The sequence below is a fragment of the Vanessa cardui genome, chromosome 18 (genome assembly GCF_905220365.1).
Source record: "Vanessa cardui chromosome 18, ilVanCard2.1, whole genome shotgun sequence".
Classification (NCBI taxonomy): Eukaryota; Metazoa; Arthropoda; class Insecta; order Lepidoptera; family Nymphalidae; genus Vanessa; species Vanessa cardui.
In genome coordinates, this window is record NC_061140.1 from 2,833,377 (window position 1) to 2,853,406 (window position 20,030).

A 20,030-nucleotide genomic window follows, 5' to 3' on the forward strand; every position below is an offset into this window, starting at 1 on the left:
AAAACAAAATTCTTAAGTTTTCTTTCTTTCTTTCGTAAACGTTTTTTTTTTCATGCATAATTTTAGGCCTTTTGATACTTTTCCTTTGTTAATTTTTTCTCAAAAAAATTCCAAGTTGGCAACACTGGTGCATAGACATCAAAATATCCTCTATTATTTTTGCTTCCGACTTCCTATTTGTGACACCCACTCTTGAAATCCGTTTTAATTTTTCCACCAAAAATTTTTCCTGTCACAGCTAGTTTTATTTCATAATTTAAAAAAATATTTGAAGGTAAAAATAAACATTTAATGTTACATGGGTTGTTTTGAAATTTTTTGACAAATTATGATTATGTCAAGTAATATTCTTTATTTCAACCTTTTTTTTCTTGTTATTTCATTCTGATAGTTTAATATAAAAATTATTTATTATGGTTTTTTTTCTTCTATTGTTCCAAATTAATTTAAAATACATATGTATACACACCATATATTTTTATTGTATCGGTCTATTTTGTAATACAGTTAGATATCTCTCAATGATGTTGTAGTAAACAGATATGTTATTAACACGCAAAAAGAGAAGACTAGAAAACGTCCTAATTGGGACGTTTGCCTTTAGTTGTTTTACGTACTAATACGTTATAATACATTATAATTACGTAGTAATACGTTTTGCGTAATTAAAATATCTAGTTATCCCTTTTTCTTATTGTTTTTATCAAGCTATCCTTTTTACTTTTAACGAAATGTAAAAATAATCTAAAATGATCGGTCCCCGGCGCGGCACACTTTTTCTGTTGTTTTGTATGGATATAACATATCTGTTTATTAGAATATCATTGGATATCTCTACTTATATCGACTGGTGATATTTAATGATAATTATGCCCTTTATATATAATATGAATGTAAGGTAAAATTTCTGTAATGTTTCTTTAACGAGATGCACAGTAATGAAGTGATATATATAAGTGATATTATTCGATTACAATAAAGCTTGGTTGACGTTTCATTGTTATTTTATTTATACATATATGCTTCTATACTAATATTGTAGAAGTATAATTTGTTTGTTTTATGTCAGGTATAATCTCTTGAACTACAATATTTTTCACTCATAGAAAGAGTAAAGAGCTATGTACCACATTCCTGAGCGTATAATAAGCTATTTGACAATGCGAAAAATAAAGCATCAATTATTGTAAGCAATATATATTATGAGTGAGAAATGGTTATTTACTATGAAAAGTTGAAAATAATACTTAATTTGCTCAAAAATCCATAAATAAAAATTTACTATTTTAAGCGTTTGTCACGTGACACATAACGCTCTTGATTGGCCGGGCTTATTATGAAGTCACTTGCTTGTTAACCTTGCTGCCCTACTATATGTGCAACAGGTTAAAATATAGGCATGTGACGTCACCGACCCCATTGCAGCGCCATATTTTTAAAGTACCGTTTTCGCGCGCTATTTAAATGAGAATTTTTTAGTATGACATTTTTCGGCAAATATGTACTAGACATAAAAGAATCAACTTTAATTGGGATCCTTAACCTTTACTGTACTTATTACCAATTATGGACATCCAGAAAAAATCCCAATAAATAAATGCATCAAGCTGAAGCGGATTGGATCTCTAGTAATTTACAATCTGCCTGTTTTATAACTGCGATAAATAATAGCATTAAAAATATTTATATTATTTCTTATCTAATTTAATTGTAGTAAGTTCAGACTCAAGAGTATTTTCTAACAGTTTTTTGTAAGCTTTTCCGAGGGCAGAGAGTTGATATCAACTTTGTTTTTCACGTCAACATATATGATCGCTGTTCACAGTGGCGGCGTAAGGCGTGGGCAATGTGGGCCACTGCCCACGGCCTCGCCTCGCAAACTCTTGTCCACATTAACGCCACTGGTAACTTCTCGAGCCGCCACTGGTAACAAACACCTATGTACACCAAACAACAACAATGGCCTCGCAGTGGAGAGGGCCTCGCGCCCGAATTTAAAAAACAGTACCAACATGACATTCGGATCAGACTACTGAAAAAAAAAACACAAGGGCCTTGCAAACTGTATCTTGCCCACATTAAGATTCGATCTTGCGCCGCCACTGGCAGTGCATCGCCATGCAGTAGAAATAAAAAAAAAAACATATATTTAATTATTTATTTATTTTGAAAAATGTATAAAATTATATAGCTATTCAAAAGTACTTAGTGGGTGTAGGTACCCACGAACAGTACAATGTCGTCGTTCAGTATCGCGTATAGGAAGGGCCGGTCCACTTTGAAGGGTATCGGGGGCGGAGGGCGAGACCACGATGACATCGGCACTGCTACTAGTCCTGCAAAACAAATCTTAAATTAGAAAATATGTAAGAAAGTAAAGTAACAGCCTGTACATTTCCCACTGAGATAAGGCCTCCTCTTCCATTAAGGAGAGGGTCGGGTTGGTGGAATGCACATGTGGCAGAATTTCGATGAAATTAGACACATGCAGGTTTCCTCATGATGTTTTCCTTCACCGTCGAACATGAGATGAATTATATACACAAATTAAGCACATATATATAGTGGTGATTGCCTGGGTTTGAACCCGCAATCATCATCATGCACGCGTTCTAACCACTGGGCTATCTCAGCTCAATATGTATATAGTAAGGCTTTCTGGTAATTTTCGGATTTCGATATTCTTCTACAAATTTCATTTCAAGTTGTTTTTTCTTTCTTTTGTTAGGTCTGGTTAGTCGAACTAATTAAAATAAGTAAATTTGTCTCTGTCTATATCTCTTTGTCTTTGAATTAGATATTTGACAAAACTCCAGGAAGCTAAGTTAAAATACAGGGAGTGCAGGTAATATGTAGTCTGTAGTAATAATATTATAAGCCGAACTTATTGCGGGTAGTTGGCGTACTTTCTGACTCGTATAAAAACGACCGCTCGATAAGTCGGTCGGCCCCCACCGATTTCGTTCTGAGCCGAGGTGCGATCTCATAGGAGACACCCGCAGGACGAACTTTAGTTTTAATTTAGTTTTAATTTAGAGCCCCGCGCTCAACCTCAGGCCGGGGGACATTAGTTCTCGCCCGAAAGTCAGGTGACGCTGTGAAGGCCAGTAGGGCCAACAGCAATACACAACACACAAAAAAAAAAAAAAAGTCGGTCGGTAAGAGTGTCGGTACTTTCACTACTTAGCAGTAAGATCGTTTATTTATAATTGTGGTTTTGTGTTTATTTATGTGTTTGTCATATCTGAAATTAATGGTTGTTTGTGATTGCTCAATATTTTGAATCACTGTTAAAAATAAGATTATTTTTAAATAAGTTAGCTATAGGTTATTTCAATTGTTTTTTTTTTTTAAATTATTTTTCCTTCTGATTGCTAAAAATATTATTATGGGCAATAAACAACGAAGACAAAACATCTATTTACTAGCGTAAGCCGAGAGAAACTGAAGATTCAATTAGTGAAATTTTTGGATGATCAATTTTAGACGTGATGAAGTCAGAAATACCGGTGAAGGCTCCAGCGGTGGCGCCCTCTTCGTCCACTTTGACGAACGCCTCTTGCAGCGCCTTCGAGACCCTCACGCCGCGCTCCTTCACAATACCCGACGCCGCATTTTTGAATATACCGGATACTCCAACCTGAATGAATGTACAAATAATGCCCAAGATTACAGATAAAACATTTCAATTCCAAAAAATCATAAAATTGATAAATTTTGGCGCGATTATCTATTCTTTTTATAATTCAGTGTAAGCGTTAATTTAATACGCAAAAATGCAACAAATTGGGTATGTGTTCTATAAACAGGGCCGCATTTAGGGGAGGGCGACCGGGGCAACTGCCCTGGGGCCTCCACATGAGAGGGGGCCACAGTTTTCAGCAAGTTAACAAATACTGAGATATAGTCAAATTATAATAATGTTACTATTTAATATTTTTAAAGTTACCGATACAAATACGAAACAAATTCATAATAATATAAATATTAGGGTGTTCACGCTTCTGTTTGTCTAGGGCCCTCACTTCTGTGTGGCCCCGGGGCCTCCAGACCTTTAAATCCGACTCTGTGTGTTCTATAAAAGAACTTGAAACAAAATGAGCTAGACTAGAAACGACTTTGGCCAGCAAAGACAATGTTGCTTCTTATAAGGAGACATGTGAATATGTAAATCTTTAATAACTTAGATGCATACGCATACCACATATTTTTTTCATACCTTGCTCAAAACGTCATTGAGATTAATCTTCGACCTTGTTTCAAATTTGGGCATGTCCAAATCCACTTCAGCTCCAGCGGGGTACATCCGGAAGACGTTTTCTAGGAGCCCCTGCGTCGCAACCTTCTCCAGCACGCCAGGCAGACCGTCCACTTCATTCGGTAGCACAACTATCATCCGGAATTTAGATTCCTTGTACGGCAACTCTATCATCTGTAAATTTAAAAATATTATTAAGACTTAATTAATAAATCATATTATATGACGATATCCATGGTCGAGTGGTGTGTACACCGGTTTTCATGGGTACGCCACGCTGAGGTCCCGGTTCGATTCCCGGCCGAGTCGATGTAGATTACCATTAGTTTTCTGTGTTGTCTTGGGTCTGGGTGTTTGTGGTACCGTCGTTACTTCTGATTTCCATAACACAAGTGCTTCAGCTACTTACATTGGGATCAGAGTGATGTATGTGATGTTGTCTCATATTTATATGGTTTTATTTATATTATTCATTAAAAGAGTACTTTTAGAAAGAAACGCCTGGAGTTATGCTCGGGTTCCATCATAGGACACTAATTACTGTAAATTGCACATTTATTATATTGTAAATCCGTTTATTTAAAAAGAGCAACTATGCGAGTTTCTTGCCGTTTCTTCTCGCTAGAAGCTGCTTTCCGAAACGGTGGTAGTATTTAATTGTTGACGCTTCAAAAACGTTTCATTTTGAAGTTTACTTGAATTAAATTGATTTGATTTGATTTGTTGAATGAAGACTTAAGATTTTCTTAAACATTTACAGAAGATGAAATAAATAGTGAATATATGTTTGACTTATACCAGCATATGCAGCGCGATTCGAAGACGGTAAATGTTTACAGGCACAAGAGACATGACATCCCAGTCCCAAGTTTGGTCCAAAAGTGGAGCATTGGCGATAGAATCGTTATAAAACTTTTAAATTGCCTTGATGTTCTTGTTAAGCAATGTTTACTGACAAGACATGGTATTCGGTAAAATATATGATATAAAATAAATAAGAAAGTAAATGGTAGTAATGTCCTGTCTGGTTTGAAGAGCGTTCCGGAATGAACATTATGTAACTCCAAAATTGATCACGCATTTATAGTTTAAGAAACATTTTTATTTGTTACAGCCAATATCTGACGATAGAAATCACCAGAAATTTACCATTTAAATGTCTGTCTGCGATGATTCACTTGGTAATAGGCCTTTGAGCAAGCTTGTCGAGGTTTATAACCCTCACTCATCAGATATTCTACTACAAAATAGTAATTTTCCTGCTTTGGGTAAATAAGAACTGATACGAAGATCATAAGTACTTATTTCCAAATATCGGCGGCGCATTAACAAATCAATGTTTTTTTTAATATATCTCACAGCTGCCTTCGGGATTTAAATTAAAAAAAAAATCTTATGCTATAGGTTGGAGAACAGGCGTATGGGCCACCTGAGGGTAAGTGGTCACCACCATCACCACCACCAATAGACAATGGTGCTGTAAGAAACATTAACCATTCCTTAGATAGCAAATGCGCCACCAACCATCAGAACTAAGACATGTCCTTTGCGCTTGTAGTTACACTGACTCACCCACTCTTCAAACCGGAACTACACTAAGTACTGATATAATTAAAAATGCTTGCGTACCCGAACGCCCATCTCGTTGTCCTCGCGGTAGTGCAGCGACTGCCGGAGGTGCATCATGGGCTTCTTCACGGTCGTGGAGCGGTCCACGTTGAACTCCTGTTCCTTTGTCTTGCTGGCGTTAAAGGGCACGTGCCAGTGACCCTGTATAATGTACAATAATCATAAATTTATTTGATAATTGTAAGGATTTCTAAATATCCTTATTAATTCTTCAATTGAAATTAATATCCCGTAAGCCTTAGAAGTTGGTGTGGAATATAGACATCAAATATATTGTAACATAGTTTAAAGTTAAGAATAGATTGTGAAATTCTTATATATTTCATATATAATATATACAATGATATTTCTATAGTCGAGATGGTCAAGTGAATCTAAGCGATGATTACTGGTGCTCATAATTCATCGACTGTTCGACAGTGAAGATAAACGTCGTGAGGAAACCTGCATTAGGCAGAGAGACTGTCACATGTGTGCCCGTCGATCCGCAATGGCAAGCGTGAGTTCAACAGTGAAACATAACGGTTGGGCTAATTACGAAAAATTGAATCGTATTTTTTCGATAGTTTAAGCCTGTAGTTAAAAATATTTTACGTTGTTTTTTTTGTACAAGACCGTGTCATATAGAGTCTAAAAGTCAGACTGAATTACCGATTTACTCAGCGAATGCCCAGCACAGCTCGCAGGTGGCATTTTTCTGCCTTGGGTGACAAACATTAGTATTTATTAATTCATTCATAAAATAAACACAAAGGCTTGAGCTTTATAATACACATATGTCGTACATAAAATAAATTCATACCTGGAAGAATATTACATTAAGGAGAGCAATGGCAGCAGTCGGGTCGATATCAGATTCGGAGACCGGGTGATCGATCAATCCCTTTGTTTTACTGGATGACTGAAATATAACATTAAAATAAAAATCTCTAAAATTACCTAAACGAAACAATATAAATATTAAAATAGAACTCAACTCTATCTAAGGAACTGAACCCCATATATTACTAACGACTCTCATTTGATAAAAATGGTAATTCCAAATTAAGGAAGCAGATAATCAGGAATTAAGAGGCTATGGATATTCACTGCTCCCCTATTTCGTAATAAAACAAATTGTAAATGATGTTATATCATCTAAGTTATGATATACCCGAAAATTGATAAATTTCAACAATAAAACGAAGATTAGTCACCTTAACGAGATGTTTTAAGAATATGTCTAATCAGTTAATAAAATACCTAGTCTTAATGCTCTGGGGGCAGTTTCATTTTTGCCCAGAGGATCAGACTTGATATTCAATAGGAAAATACTGCTAGCATTCTTGCCACCACTCCACTTGATCGTGATTTGTATAGTAACTATATTTTTTTTATTTGGCCATAGTGTAAAAACAATTTGTATGAAAAAAAAATTGTATTTATTTAATTACACTTAGGGTAATTTAAGATGGAATCAACTAACGTCTGGCAGAATTGCACTTACCTGGCGTACAGGGGCGTAGCTACCGCCATATTTGCCGTATCAATTATATGAGGCCCCTAACGTACATAAGCAAAATTTAATTCAATACAAAATCCCCATTATTTTTATTTCCCGTTGAATCGTAATTCCAATCCTCTAGGCAATAAACGAACCAGCGCTCCTGTCACCAGTGGAGGCAATAAGGAGAGGTGTTGTCATTTTGATGTATTAACGTGTATAAAATTGCGATTTATGCTTACCCAGTTGTTAATAGCATCTGCAGCTATTTTCTGATTTTCGAAGTTAATGTTATCCACTTCGCTCCTATAATCTCTAGCCGTTTTAGAGAATCCTTCGTCGAGAGTGTATTTATTGGATACTAGTACCTTGTTGGCTAGTATTAAATAGTTTGGGTCCAGCGATGCGAACCTTTCGCTCAGTTCACTGTATGAACCTGAAAGCTGTCCTCAAAATTATGACAATATCTTGAATATTATTACAAGGTGTTTGTATTGTCATGTCTAAGAGTCGAAATGGCCCAGTGGTTAGAACGCGTGCATCTTAACCGATGATTGCGGGTTCCCCGGCAAGCACCGCTGATTCATGTGCTTAATTTGTCTTTATATTTCATCTCGTGCTCAGCGGTCAAGGAAAACATCGCCTAACCTGCATATGTCTAAATCCATAGATAGAATATGATTTGAAAGTTCTATTACTCCATTTACATACTCAGACAGATGTTTTTGTAATAATCATAAAAACATCATTACACGAGAAATTTAAAGAAATTAGGAGCAGAGATGGCCCAGTGGAGCAGAGATGGCCCAGTGGAGCAGAGATGGCCCAGTGGTTAGAACGCGTGCATCTTAAGCGTGAGGAAACCTGCATGTGACAAATTTCATAGAAATTCTGCCACATGTGTATTCCACCAACCCGCATTGGAACAGCGTGGTGGAATATGATCCAAACCTTCTCCCCAAAGGGAGAGGAGGCCTTTAGCCCAGCAGTGGGAATGTAAAGGCTGTTGTTGTTGTTGTCTAAGACAAAAGAACTAGCCTTTGTCATTTCTTGAAGTTCAAGTTGGCATCATACCAAATTTCGTGAAATTTCGTTCCGCGGTTTGGTCGTGAAAGACCGATAGGCAGACAGACAGACAGACAGACAGAGTTAGCAGGACCCTGTCTATATTGGATGTACTACAGCAATTTACTTTGTAATTAATAAGATATACATTGTTATTTATATTTGTAGTTACTAGGGATATAAAATATTAAATACCACGGTTAGTGGCTAGTTAACGTTTTACGGAGTAGCTGACTGCTTTAATAATAATACATAAATATGAGACAACATCACATACATTACTCTGATCCCAATGTAAGTAGCTGAAGCACTTGTGTTATGGAAATCAGAAGTAACGACGGTACCACAAACACCCAGACCCAAGACAACATAGAAAACTAATGGTAATCTACATCGACTCGGCCGGGAATTGAACCCGGGACCTCGGAGTGGCGTACCCATGAAAACCGGTGTACACACCACTCGACCATGGAGGTCGTCGATGCTTGTATTTGTCTAAAGGGTTTATAAATTGTTGTTTTATATGCTTGTCTGTCTATAAAAATGGTAATGAAAAATTGTGGAATACTTGGTTTAAACTCCCGCTCTGCCCATCTAATTATTTTCCGTTTTAGTTATTAAAATATTTATTATGACCGACAGTACTTCATAATTAGTGTACATTACTTATATTAACTTAAGTTTTACTGCAACACCAGATTCGATAAAAACAACAACAACATTTAATTAATTCATTCATAATCTCTGCTAATTCAGATAAATTTAATGGCAAAGCTATGAGTGTATGGAATATACTGTTTACATAAAGATTCAAATAAATACCTGTTCATAATCATTGGAACCCAGGAGTGCCATGATCTCCTCACGACTCTTCCCTTCCGACCCGGATGCGTACAGGGAGAGGAGAGTCAGCACGCCTAGAGGTGATGAAACTACGTTTTTGTCCGAAGATTGTTCATAAATTTCCTGCCAATGAATTTTATTTATTTAGTGATTATTGGTTTTGAGTCGCGATCTCATCTACTAAGGGTACTTTTTAATAAACTAATTAGTTTATTCCTTGAATATTAAATATGTTGGTGGATATCTAATTTTTTTTAAGTATTTTTTTGGAATTTTCTCGGCTTAATGTAGCAGGCATTTCCGATCAAATCTGACTTATAGCCGCTTGCTGATTTATTTTGGTGTTATTTAAATATAAATAAATGATTATGCTTATGGATAATGAAAAAATATACCACATGACCTACGTAAATAAACTGTTATATAATTCCCACGCTTCTCCCTTGCTTATACATATTATGTCATATCATTTTAGCAATAACTATTACACCAGGCATAAAATATAATAATTTAAAAACCTATGATTTTTTTTGTATTATATGTAGGAACAATGGAATTGTCTCCAACATTATAATAGACTCGGAACTGCGTTTCTGGTCTCGTTGAGTGACACTGTACATCTAGGAGTATAGTTCAGATTAATAATAAATATGAATATACCTTTAATAGCTTCATAGAAGCGACGTCAATTGAATCACCCAGTGGTGTTCTGTTGTAATCTGGAAATGTGTAATCAAATTGCGCAGCCGTGCTGGCGAGGACAGCTGAAAAAGAAATTCAGATTAAGCTCTCCGTACTATGTTTCCGTTTGCATACGACACAGAAAACATTTGTGGGCAATGGTGAACGCATATATAATAAGATACCGTACGAAATTTAAAGAGATTGAATAAATTAATAAATAAATCTTAATAAAGAGTACTTTTTAGAAAAATAACGCCTGGACATAGGCTCGCGTCCCATCACAGGACACTAATTATTGAAAAGAACAGCATTGTCTATTTGTTTACTTGAAAATAGCAACTATGCGAGTTTCTTGCCGTTTCTTCTCGCTAGAGGCTGCTTTCCGAAAAGTAGTAGTATTATATAAGTTATGATATGGTGGTAGTATTTAGTTATCGACGATACAAAAACGCTTCATTGCGAAGTTGACTTGTATAAAATTGATTTGATTAGATTAAAAAAGTACTTACGTAATGCAAAATAAAGTACATCTTATTTAAGATTAAAAAATATCTTTTGAAAAAGCCTATTATTTTTTTCAATTTTTTTTATATTTTTTGTTTATATATGAAGGTAAGGCATTTCCCGTATACAATAGCGCTATATTATATCTCATTATTTTAAAAAAATATCAGACAGTCAAACTTCACTGTATTCTCGCGAAGTCGGAACTGATATCTTGTGCAACATATTATTATAATAAATACACCCTCTTTCCTCTCTACAACAGGATATTTTACTTTAAATGTGAGTATTTGCATACTACTTGGATGCTTAAGCAATTCAAAACTATTTAGGCCAAAGTTGTCATAGACAAAGTCTGCCTATTTTTTTTCTAGCAAGATTTGAAGATTTATTTTAAAAAGACCCAAAAATCTGCACTTGGCACACCGTGGCCTAAATAGTTTTGAATTGCCTATACTAGCCTCTTAAAGCTTTGCACCCATATTTAAGTCATTCTGTATATTGATCTTTAAAACTACGCAACGGATTTTGAAGGAATTTTTTTTAATAGATAGAGTGATTCGAGAGGAAGGTTTTTATATATAATACATAAACAATATAGTTAGGTAACACTGATAATTTTAAAAGTTTCTCATGTAATGTCGTAATTTTTTTAATTTTTTTGCACTTACATTGTAAAAGCTGTCTGAACCCTACTAGATAGATCAAAATAATGTACCTACTACAGAATTGTCCACCTCAAAAATGTCTACAAAAAAGTCCGCGATGGTATATATCTATCTCTTAAAGATAACCCACAATAAACATTTTTATATCTTTAATTTTTACGAGAAAAATAGGCTTATTTTCGAAGCGATTTTAAGCAATACAGCATGAATCCTTATCCTATTAGGTACCTTAAATAAATTGTGCATTCAATATAGATCAATACGGCACTTTACAGCATGTAATTGAAATGAATAGTTTCAAAGATATTACAGTTTTAAAACGCAGGGACATAGCGGTTTGTATTTCCTAAGGAGTGAAAACTGTGTATATTGTACCATTACTACATCACTACATAGTATGAGTGAGTGAGTGATTTAAAGAGAATGATTTTGCATATATAATACGTGAACAATATAGTAGATAAACACTGAAAATTTTAGAGGTTATTATCGGAGCTCTCTAGCGAGGGATATAACAATACTTAATAAATAAATAAAAATTTAACAAAAAAAATAAGGAATAAGAATAATCAAACAAAAATATGACTAAAACGTAATAAAAATAATTGCGTATTCAACATATATTTTTTAGAGTCCTCCTAAGTAAAATGAAATGAAAAATATTAGACTACTTAAAAGTCGATCTACGATTATATACTGTAGTTATAATTATTGCTATATTTGGAGGCGGTGTTAGTCACAGGCATGCGCCTCAACAATCAAAAGAAAGAAGCTATACGAGCCCCTTGATTGAGCCCCAGTATATTATCCTATAAAAGGTAATTTGTAAAAAACATATATCTTAAAGTATATCGTATTGTATTTTGATAGATATACTATGGGGTTTTCTTGGCTGAAGGTTTTTTCTGCGGTTTTTTTAATATATAGAGTGATTCAAAGGGAAGGTTTGTGTATATAATACATGAACTATTGTTCATGTATTAATATATATAGTAAAGTAACATTGTTAATTTTAGAAGTTTGCAATTGATGTCGTTAATAAACAAATTCTGTAGTATATGTAGTATCAGTATTGCACCCGTGCAAAGCCGGGGTGGATCGCTAGTCATAAATAAAAACATTTGTTTATAAAAACTATGTTAAAATATCAATAAAATAATGTCAACAACTTATCTTTTCTTTTGTAATAGAAAATACAAAAGTTCATCAACACGGTTGTGTCACAGCTATATTACAATTTATTATAATGTTTACGCAAACAACTTATTATTATAATAAATGATAAGTTACAAATAAATACCTTATCCTACTGACTGAAATCAAGGGTTGCGTATTTAATACGTACTAGTACTATTTCTATAGTAATTATATGAGGAAATGATAAAAATTATAAAAGGATAATATTCTTTTGTTTTATAATCTGAGTGCCACCATTGTTGTAAAGGAGTCTAGGGTGGTATCTCAAAGACACAAGACGTTGTGACATAGCAGTTATATACATATGTACATATAAGTATATTTTATTGTTTCACAGTAATTGTTTTTATAAGGTTAGATGGCTTAACGGTCTTTTCTTTTACCTCAAGAGATTTTACAAGATAAAAAAAAGTTTTCTGATTTTTTTTTCCGACTTTTTCATAATGATGTATATGACGATTATGATAATATGTGTACGACACAACTTGATGTCGTTTCGGCAAAATTCGTAAAACCGATCATATCCAAAAATTAAGTACTCCATTCCAAATTATCAATATTTATTTCTTATGTGAATATGATCTTTATACAAACGTAACAACGTGTAATATTATATGACCTGATATATTCGTCAATTTGACATCCTTTCTCGGGTTATACTGTATGTTGCGAGAATCTATAGCGACGAATAGCGTCGAATGGCGCTATAGCGAGTTATTTCTATTGGTTGTTTAAATCGGCAGTAATCGGTTTTACGAATTTTGCCGATGCTAATCTAAGTTGAGTCATCCGATACTACTAGAGCTAGCGCGCACCGGTGACTTTAAAGTGTTTGTTTGACGTTTCCAAAGTGGAGTGCGCTCATTAATAGAGACAGTGACAAAACATTTTCGAAATAGAAGTGTCATTTGCCACTATGGTTTTCGAAGAGACGGTGGCTCTCTGTAAACTCGTGAGACTCGGGAGAAAAAGTAAGCGAAGAGAATACTGGGTACTAATTTCTTCCCACGCTTTAATTTTCACGTGAATATCTGAATACTCTTTAAATTCCACTTCTTCTATTAGAACATCATTATCGGTATCGTCTTCACGAATGTTTACGTTTTGAATAGATGGTGACGCACGTGGTATTTTGCGCGCGCCAAAGTCGGCAGTCAAAGTGCAGACAGCGGAAGACTGACGACGAGAGTGACAAATTTGTCACTAGTACGCGCATTGCTATGAAAAAACGTAAAGACGCTGACAGTTTCGCCACGGGCTTGTTCGCCGGTCGGCGGACACAAATATCACCCAATTGTCAGGTCGTAACTTGCGCGCACCTCCATACATATTCACCGACTTGACAAGAGTGACGAAACAGTCACCATGACAAAAATCACCGGTGCGCGCTTGCTCTTACTGGTGTTATTAGCGTATTAAAAAATATTCAATTTCAATTATTAGTACAGTCAGACACTTAAAAAAATCGTCTAGCCGTTTAGAAGCACCAAATACGTAGGTATAAATGTTGTTTATTTGGATTTTTCCTGTTATACTTGGAATAGAGAATACAGTACCTCTGTTATTATTATCATTATATATTAAATTAAATGTAGACAGGTGTAGACGGGCGGCAGGGAGCATCCGTGGTAGGTACCAATCTACAGGTATTGGGATAGGTCATGAAACTTACCTAGGACTTGTATTTCTTGTTAAGTTTACAAACAACTATAATTCAAACAATGTTGATCATTAAATCCTTACAATAACAAAGTGTAAATACCCATACGTATATAATCGCTTAACGATTTTATGTCAATTTCAATGCCATGATTATTCAATTTTGATACAATAAAGTGCAAAAAATATATAATAAGTTTTCTGTTAAGAATTGAGATAGGTTAGATTTAGATAAACAATTAGTTACGTTATTATTAATATTCATTCCCTATTTCATACATTCAAAGTGTGGCGGAATGAAAGATAGGTAGATCTGTGCAAAAGATAATACAAAAATAATTGTTTTTTTTTTTTATTTAAAAATGTTTGGATGTGTACAAGAAAACAAAAATATATTTATATACATCTTGACAACTAAAAAATATAGATTTTTTTAAATTTATTAAATTTTACTAAAACATTATTTATATATTAGGCTATAGTTTAGGTTAACGCACTCCTCCGTATTCGAATTAAAATCCAATTAAATAAAAATTATTTATCTATCTGTCTGTGACGTATAATAATATCATTCGCATTAATTTCTCAATGAACACAGACTAAAACATCGGTGGAGAAAAGATTTTTTCAAAAGTTATTGTATTATAAAATAGGTACTTATGTTTAATATTTAAAAAAAAAAAAGCAGAACGTACGGAGGGTACTCAAATCGTACAATACGAAGGTACTGTGAACGATAAATTACTTAACACGAAATCAGGGCGAATTGCTATACAAACTATTATTTTAATTTTACAACCAATACCAGCGGACGTAATTTTTAATTCGCTTTACTGATTATAATATCATATAAGGAAAGAAAACCTTAAAAACTTTAGACTGCGGTCGCTTTAGTGGATGTTTTTGTAGTCAACATATTTTATATAGAATAAATAACATTTTAATGTGGGTATATTTATTTAAATTAAATCTGAAACCTAGAATGTCAAAATTATTTTAACTTTTTTTTTAAATGGCGCGTATCAAAAATCCACTGCTTACTTCTAATTATTATCTTGTGCACAGGAAATATACATAGGTATAGCTTTAATTATAAATACAGCCAAATACAAAACTTAAACATTAAAAAAAACATTAAAATTGTCTCTTAAATCTCTTCTTCTCTGTCTCTTAAATAATATGTTTTTTATCATTTATAATAATTATAAGTTTGTAACATGAAATAATTAAAAAAAAAATTAAACATGTGCGAAAAATCATTGAAATCTTGAATCAATTTTTGCTGTTAAATTTGAATCAATGAAAGCGTCATATGAATCATATGAAAGATTAGTTAGTCAACGTACGTACCCACAAATAGTAGCAATATTTTTTCCATGTTGAAGTCGGACCGCTGACGTTCTTTCCCAAGTCAACTCGTTTCTAGACTGCCTTAGCTTTAGTGCCGTATATTGTGATATATTCTGATATCGTTTGTTTCATGTACATACTCTGTGGTGCCGAGAAGGCGTCACTTAGTTGTATTATTCTGAATGCAATATTATTTTCATCGAAATAACGCTACGCACTTGTAATATTCATCTCGGTTAATCACATTTTAATTATTGGGAACCTCTGGCAAATAGCAGATAATCGTTATCAAATCACGAATGTTACATAAATGTGGTTTTAAAAGCATATTGATGATATAACTTAATTGAAATAAAAAATAGTTCACAATCTTTACTAATATTATAAATGTGGAATAAACCCTTTTTTTTACGTTATCACGGAATACTGAGAATTTAGTGTGAATTGAGCTTGAGCCTCGAGGTAGGGCAGGCTCCATTTCATACCTATAACGAATTCAATTCTTTCTTTGATTTTTTTTGTTTATTTCTTTTGAATTTGGTTTATTGACCAAATTTCGGTCAAGGTTTTTCCGCTCAGAATCTGATGGGAAATCCGATCAGAAAGTCCAAGTTCCAGAATTATCGATCTGATAAGAATTGAGAAGAGCTAAGGATATCTCAGCAGGATTTTAATTTGGAAGTCATTATAACGTTAATTTAAAAACTAAATATTATAATAAAGTTTTAAGCCTTAGATTTCCTTTGACACATACGCTTTTATTATTTTTTGCGACGAATTTCTTATACACGATTTACAGTAGTTTAAAAAATCGACATGTAAGGGAAAGACGTAATTCCACCTCTCTTTCTCTTTAAATAACATTATTTCAAACTTAATTTTTTTTATTGTTGAAACACTATTATATAATTTATACGTAATAACATAAATTCACAAGAAATCTTTAATTATTACAGATTTTATTTCTTAAAATTTAATTGACCGTATGACCGTTCTAACGACACGACGGGTGTCCCACGACATATACCATTTATTTTTGACATTTTTGTACGTTTTCTGGGATTATGTTAATATAATGTTGAAAAAGATTAACTACTGAGTTTCTTGCCGGTTATCCTCGGTAGAATCTACTTTCCGAATCGGTGGTAGCTCCACTTAATTGACGATTCAAAAGTGCTTGTAAAAGCCTACTTGATTAAAGTTTATTTTGATTTGATTATTACCTCATTCCCCCCAAAAAGAACTCTGTGTAGGTAGACAGCAGTTTCATATAATTTCTAGTAAATAGTATGTATGTCTCTATATATCAATAAATATATTTTATAATTATTACGAAACCATCATAGAATTTTCATTTCGAGGCGACAATCAATCTTTTTTTGGTTATTCTCTTATCATAATAATATGAATTATTTCTGTGAAAGATTTATTTGTATATATTGACCTATGTATTTTAATACGAAAAATTAAGAAAGGGTCATAAGTAAACACTTTTATCTCGTGGTTGAGACCTTAAAGACCTAAGAGATAATGTCGATTACATTTTTATAAATGATAAAAAATTTAGACTGAGCTGCTTTGTTGAATATATATATATATATGTTTAAGTATTATAAGGTAAAGATAGCTTGTTTGCTTTCGTACAAATACCGATTTTACATACAAAAATTACTCTAAGCCAGTATTTTAATAAAGGAGGTATAATTTGTAACTCTTTTAAATTAAGTTCTTAAGCTTAAATCATACCACCAAAGCCATAGATTTAGTTTATATAACTAATATGAGCTATGATTGAAACTTAACCGGCGAGTAACGAGTCTTTGACCGAAGCTGACATTTAAATATTTTATTAGCAATATAACAAAAAGAAGACGAGAAACATGTTCCTTCGACAAAAACTTGTTTAAAAGATAAAACTATATTTATAAAACTCACTGTGGTGAATATTATTTTTAGTTTAATTATATATTTTTTGTAGGTTTGTCAACTATAGTTAGTTATTCGTAAGAAAGTAGGTACATTTGTTCTTCCCAAGATCACCTAAAACTAAGCTGATTTTAAAATCACCTAATGATGGAACTTTAGCTACAAATAACTACAGAATAACGTATTTTATAATCTATAATATGTATATTATTAATACTTATATTACAACTTATATTACAACTCTGAAGTTGACAAACAGCGAAAAGTAATTAATAGCCGGTAGAAGGTTTTCTAAAATCTTTGAGACGACTAACATTAATCTATAATTTTTGTTATTCTGATTCTGAATGATATTAATGGTTATAATTAACGAATTTACTAGACGCCAACAAGTCCTTCGCATTTGAGATTGTTAAACAGTAGTTCGTATTTATTATAATTTTTTTCTTACTGAATTCTATCTAAATAATAAATATTGATTAATATCTTGAGTTAAAAGAGTGCATGTGCTAATTCACTAAAAATATTATTAAAAAAATCGCTACACAGTTTTTTTTTTAATTCATTTATTTCGAATATCGAACATTTAACGTGTGTGCTATTTTTTATATGTGATAAAATAAATATATGTACTTATTGTCATTTGTTTTTACTTTTTATTAATGTATCGTACATTTTGTCTCACTACCTAGGGTTATCTGTCAAGTGTCAAATCGAGTAAACTAAGTCTACTTACGTATTTTTTAAAGTGCAACGAAACAAGTGAATTAATTTAAATTTTCTTAATGAAAAGAATGGCTACTATTAAAAAATTTATAGGTTAGTTATTAACTACTTATTTTTTTGTCATAAATTCATAATATTTTTTCTTAATGTCGTGAGGTTAGCCGCTTAAACAAAAATTAAATATATCTTTATTTTCAGATATCGGCGCTAATTTGACCGATGAGATGTATCAAGGAATATATCACGGGTCTAAAAAACATGAACCTGATTTGGATAAAGTTCTAAATCGCTCCTGGTCCGCTGGAATGGACAAAATGATTATAACTGGAGGTAGCTTACTAGACAGCAAGAAAGCTATCGAATTGTCTCGTACCGATTGTAAGTAGTTTTTTACTGAGAAAACAAATTAGTCACTTTAAAACTTGTATTTTATGTACTGCTATACGACAATTTTTTTTTTTCTTAACTATAAAACAAAGACGGAAAGTTGATATAAAATTATGATAAATGTTCTTTGAGTAACATAATATATAACCCCAATTATTTTAGTAATAGTTGTTTGTACTTGCAATATAATTTTCAGCACGATTATTTTCTACCGTAGGATGTCATCCAACAAGGTGTAACGACTTTGTACAGGACTCTGATACATATCTGAATGATCTAAGAGCATTGATAAAAGAAAACAGAGATAAAGTTGTCGCGATCGGGGAGTGCGGGCTTGATTATGAGAGATTACACTTTTGTGAGAAAGATGTGCAGTTAAAGTAAGTATTAACAAATTAATTAATTTAAGAATAAGCAAGTTAAGAATTAAAATGAAAATAAGCTGAATTTAAATTACTGAAATTTTATATTTAATTTGTGTAATAACAATCTTGAGCTCAGTTGGGAAAAAATGCACAGTAGTGAAAAAAAAAATAGAATCACTTTGTGTTCAATGATATTCTGATATCTCTTGTATGCACTAAATTGAAATGGAGTTCTTATAACTGTCAAGCTTAAAACTATCTCCATAGCATGAGATAATACACCATTTATAGTTTCATAGTCATAACCTAATACTGTTATAACAACTTATTTGTTGTATATGAATAATAAAGAATAGTTATTTCTTCCAATAGATACTTTGAATTACAGTTGCAATTGAGTAATGAATTCCAATTGCCCTTGTTTCTTCATTGTCGAGCTGCTGCTGATGATCTAGTTGAAATCCTGAGTAGGAACAAAGAAATAATAGTTGGTGGTGTTGTACATTCGTTTGATGGCTCTCAAGAGGCACTAGAGAAGATTCTGGAATTGGACTTATATATTGGTATAAATGGGTGGTAAGTTGTTTTCCAAAATGGTATTTTAATAAAGAATAATTAAAATATTTTATATTAGTATAGAAAAATTAAAACACAAGCAAAAATAATTTTGAAAACCAATTCCAGTTCATTAAGGACTAAGGAAAATTTAGAGGTAGCGGCGAAGATTCCTCAGGATAGGTTGATGATTGAGACAGACTGCCCATGGTGTGAAGTTAAACCCACACATCCAGGCTACGCTCATGTGCTTACAAAATTCCCTTCAGTCAAAAAGGAAAAATACTCTGTTGAGTCAAATAACCAAGTAAAAGGAAGAAATGAACCAGTTAACATTGTGTGAGTAAAAATATATAGAACTACTTTATAAAACAAGATCAACTATTAATTTTTTTTATTGCTTTTTATAGGCAAGTGCTGGAGGTCCTGTCAGCCATTAGAAAAGAAAATATTGATGAGTTAGCAGAAGCTATTTATAACAACACCAACAAATTGTTCTTTAGTAATAAGTTGAATTAGTTTACAGAGATGTATTTCTGGAGTGTATTTATGTACATCGTACTACAAAAATAGAGAGCTTCCTACCAGTGTATATTATTTCAGTGTTGCAATAAAGACGTTGATTTATTTTTTATTATTTTTATTTTATTAACATAAAGAAAGTCAGTTGGAGCGCGCAAAGCATAATAGTGAAGCAAGAAAAGCGAATACATATTCCTGGTCTATAAGTT

At 32.9% G+C, this 20,030-nt stretch overlaps 2 protein-coding genes across 2 annotated transcripts; one reads left to right on the plus strand and one right to left on the minus strand.

Annotated features, from left to right (window-relative positions):
• Positions 1-2,144: 2,144 nt before the first annotated feature.
• Positions 2,145-15,492, minus strand: LOC124537598 (antichymotrypsin-1-like). The gene is made up of 9 exons (XM_047114477.1): positions 15,341-15,492; positions 9,939-10,042; positions 9,258-9,401; positions 7,613-7,813; positions 6,690-6,788; positions 5,888-6,028; positions 4,220-4,432; positions 3,508-3,640; positions 2,145-2,336 (listed from the first exon to the last, which is right to left on the minus strand). The coding sequence occupies exons 1-9, from the start codon at positions 15,366-15,368 to the stop codon at positions 2,206-2,208; spliced, it is 1,194 nt and encodes a 397-aa protein (XP_046970433.1). The 5' UTR covers positions 15,369-15,492; the 3' UTR covers positions 2,145-2,205.
• Positions 15,493-17,941: 2,449 nt separating this feature from the next.
• On the plus strand, positions 17,942-19,933 carry LOC124537287 (deoxyribonuclease TATDN1). The gene is made up of 6 exons (XM_047114079.1): positions 17,942-18,085; positions 18,191-18,370; positions 18,576-18,759; positions 19,117-19,320; positions 19,429-19,638; positions 19,710-19,933. The coding sequence occupies exons 1-6, from the start codon at positions 18,052-18,054 to the stop codon at positions 19,816-19,818; spliced, it is 921 nt and encodes a 306-aa protein (XP_046970035.1). The 5' UTR covers positions 17,942-18,051; the 3' UTR covers positions 19,819-19,933.
• Positions 19,934-20,030: the final 97 nt, after the last annotated feature.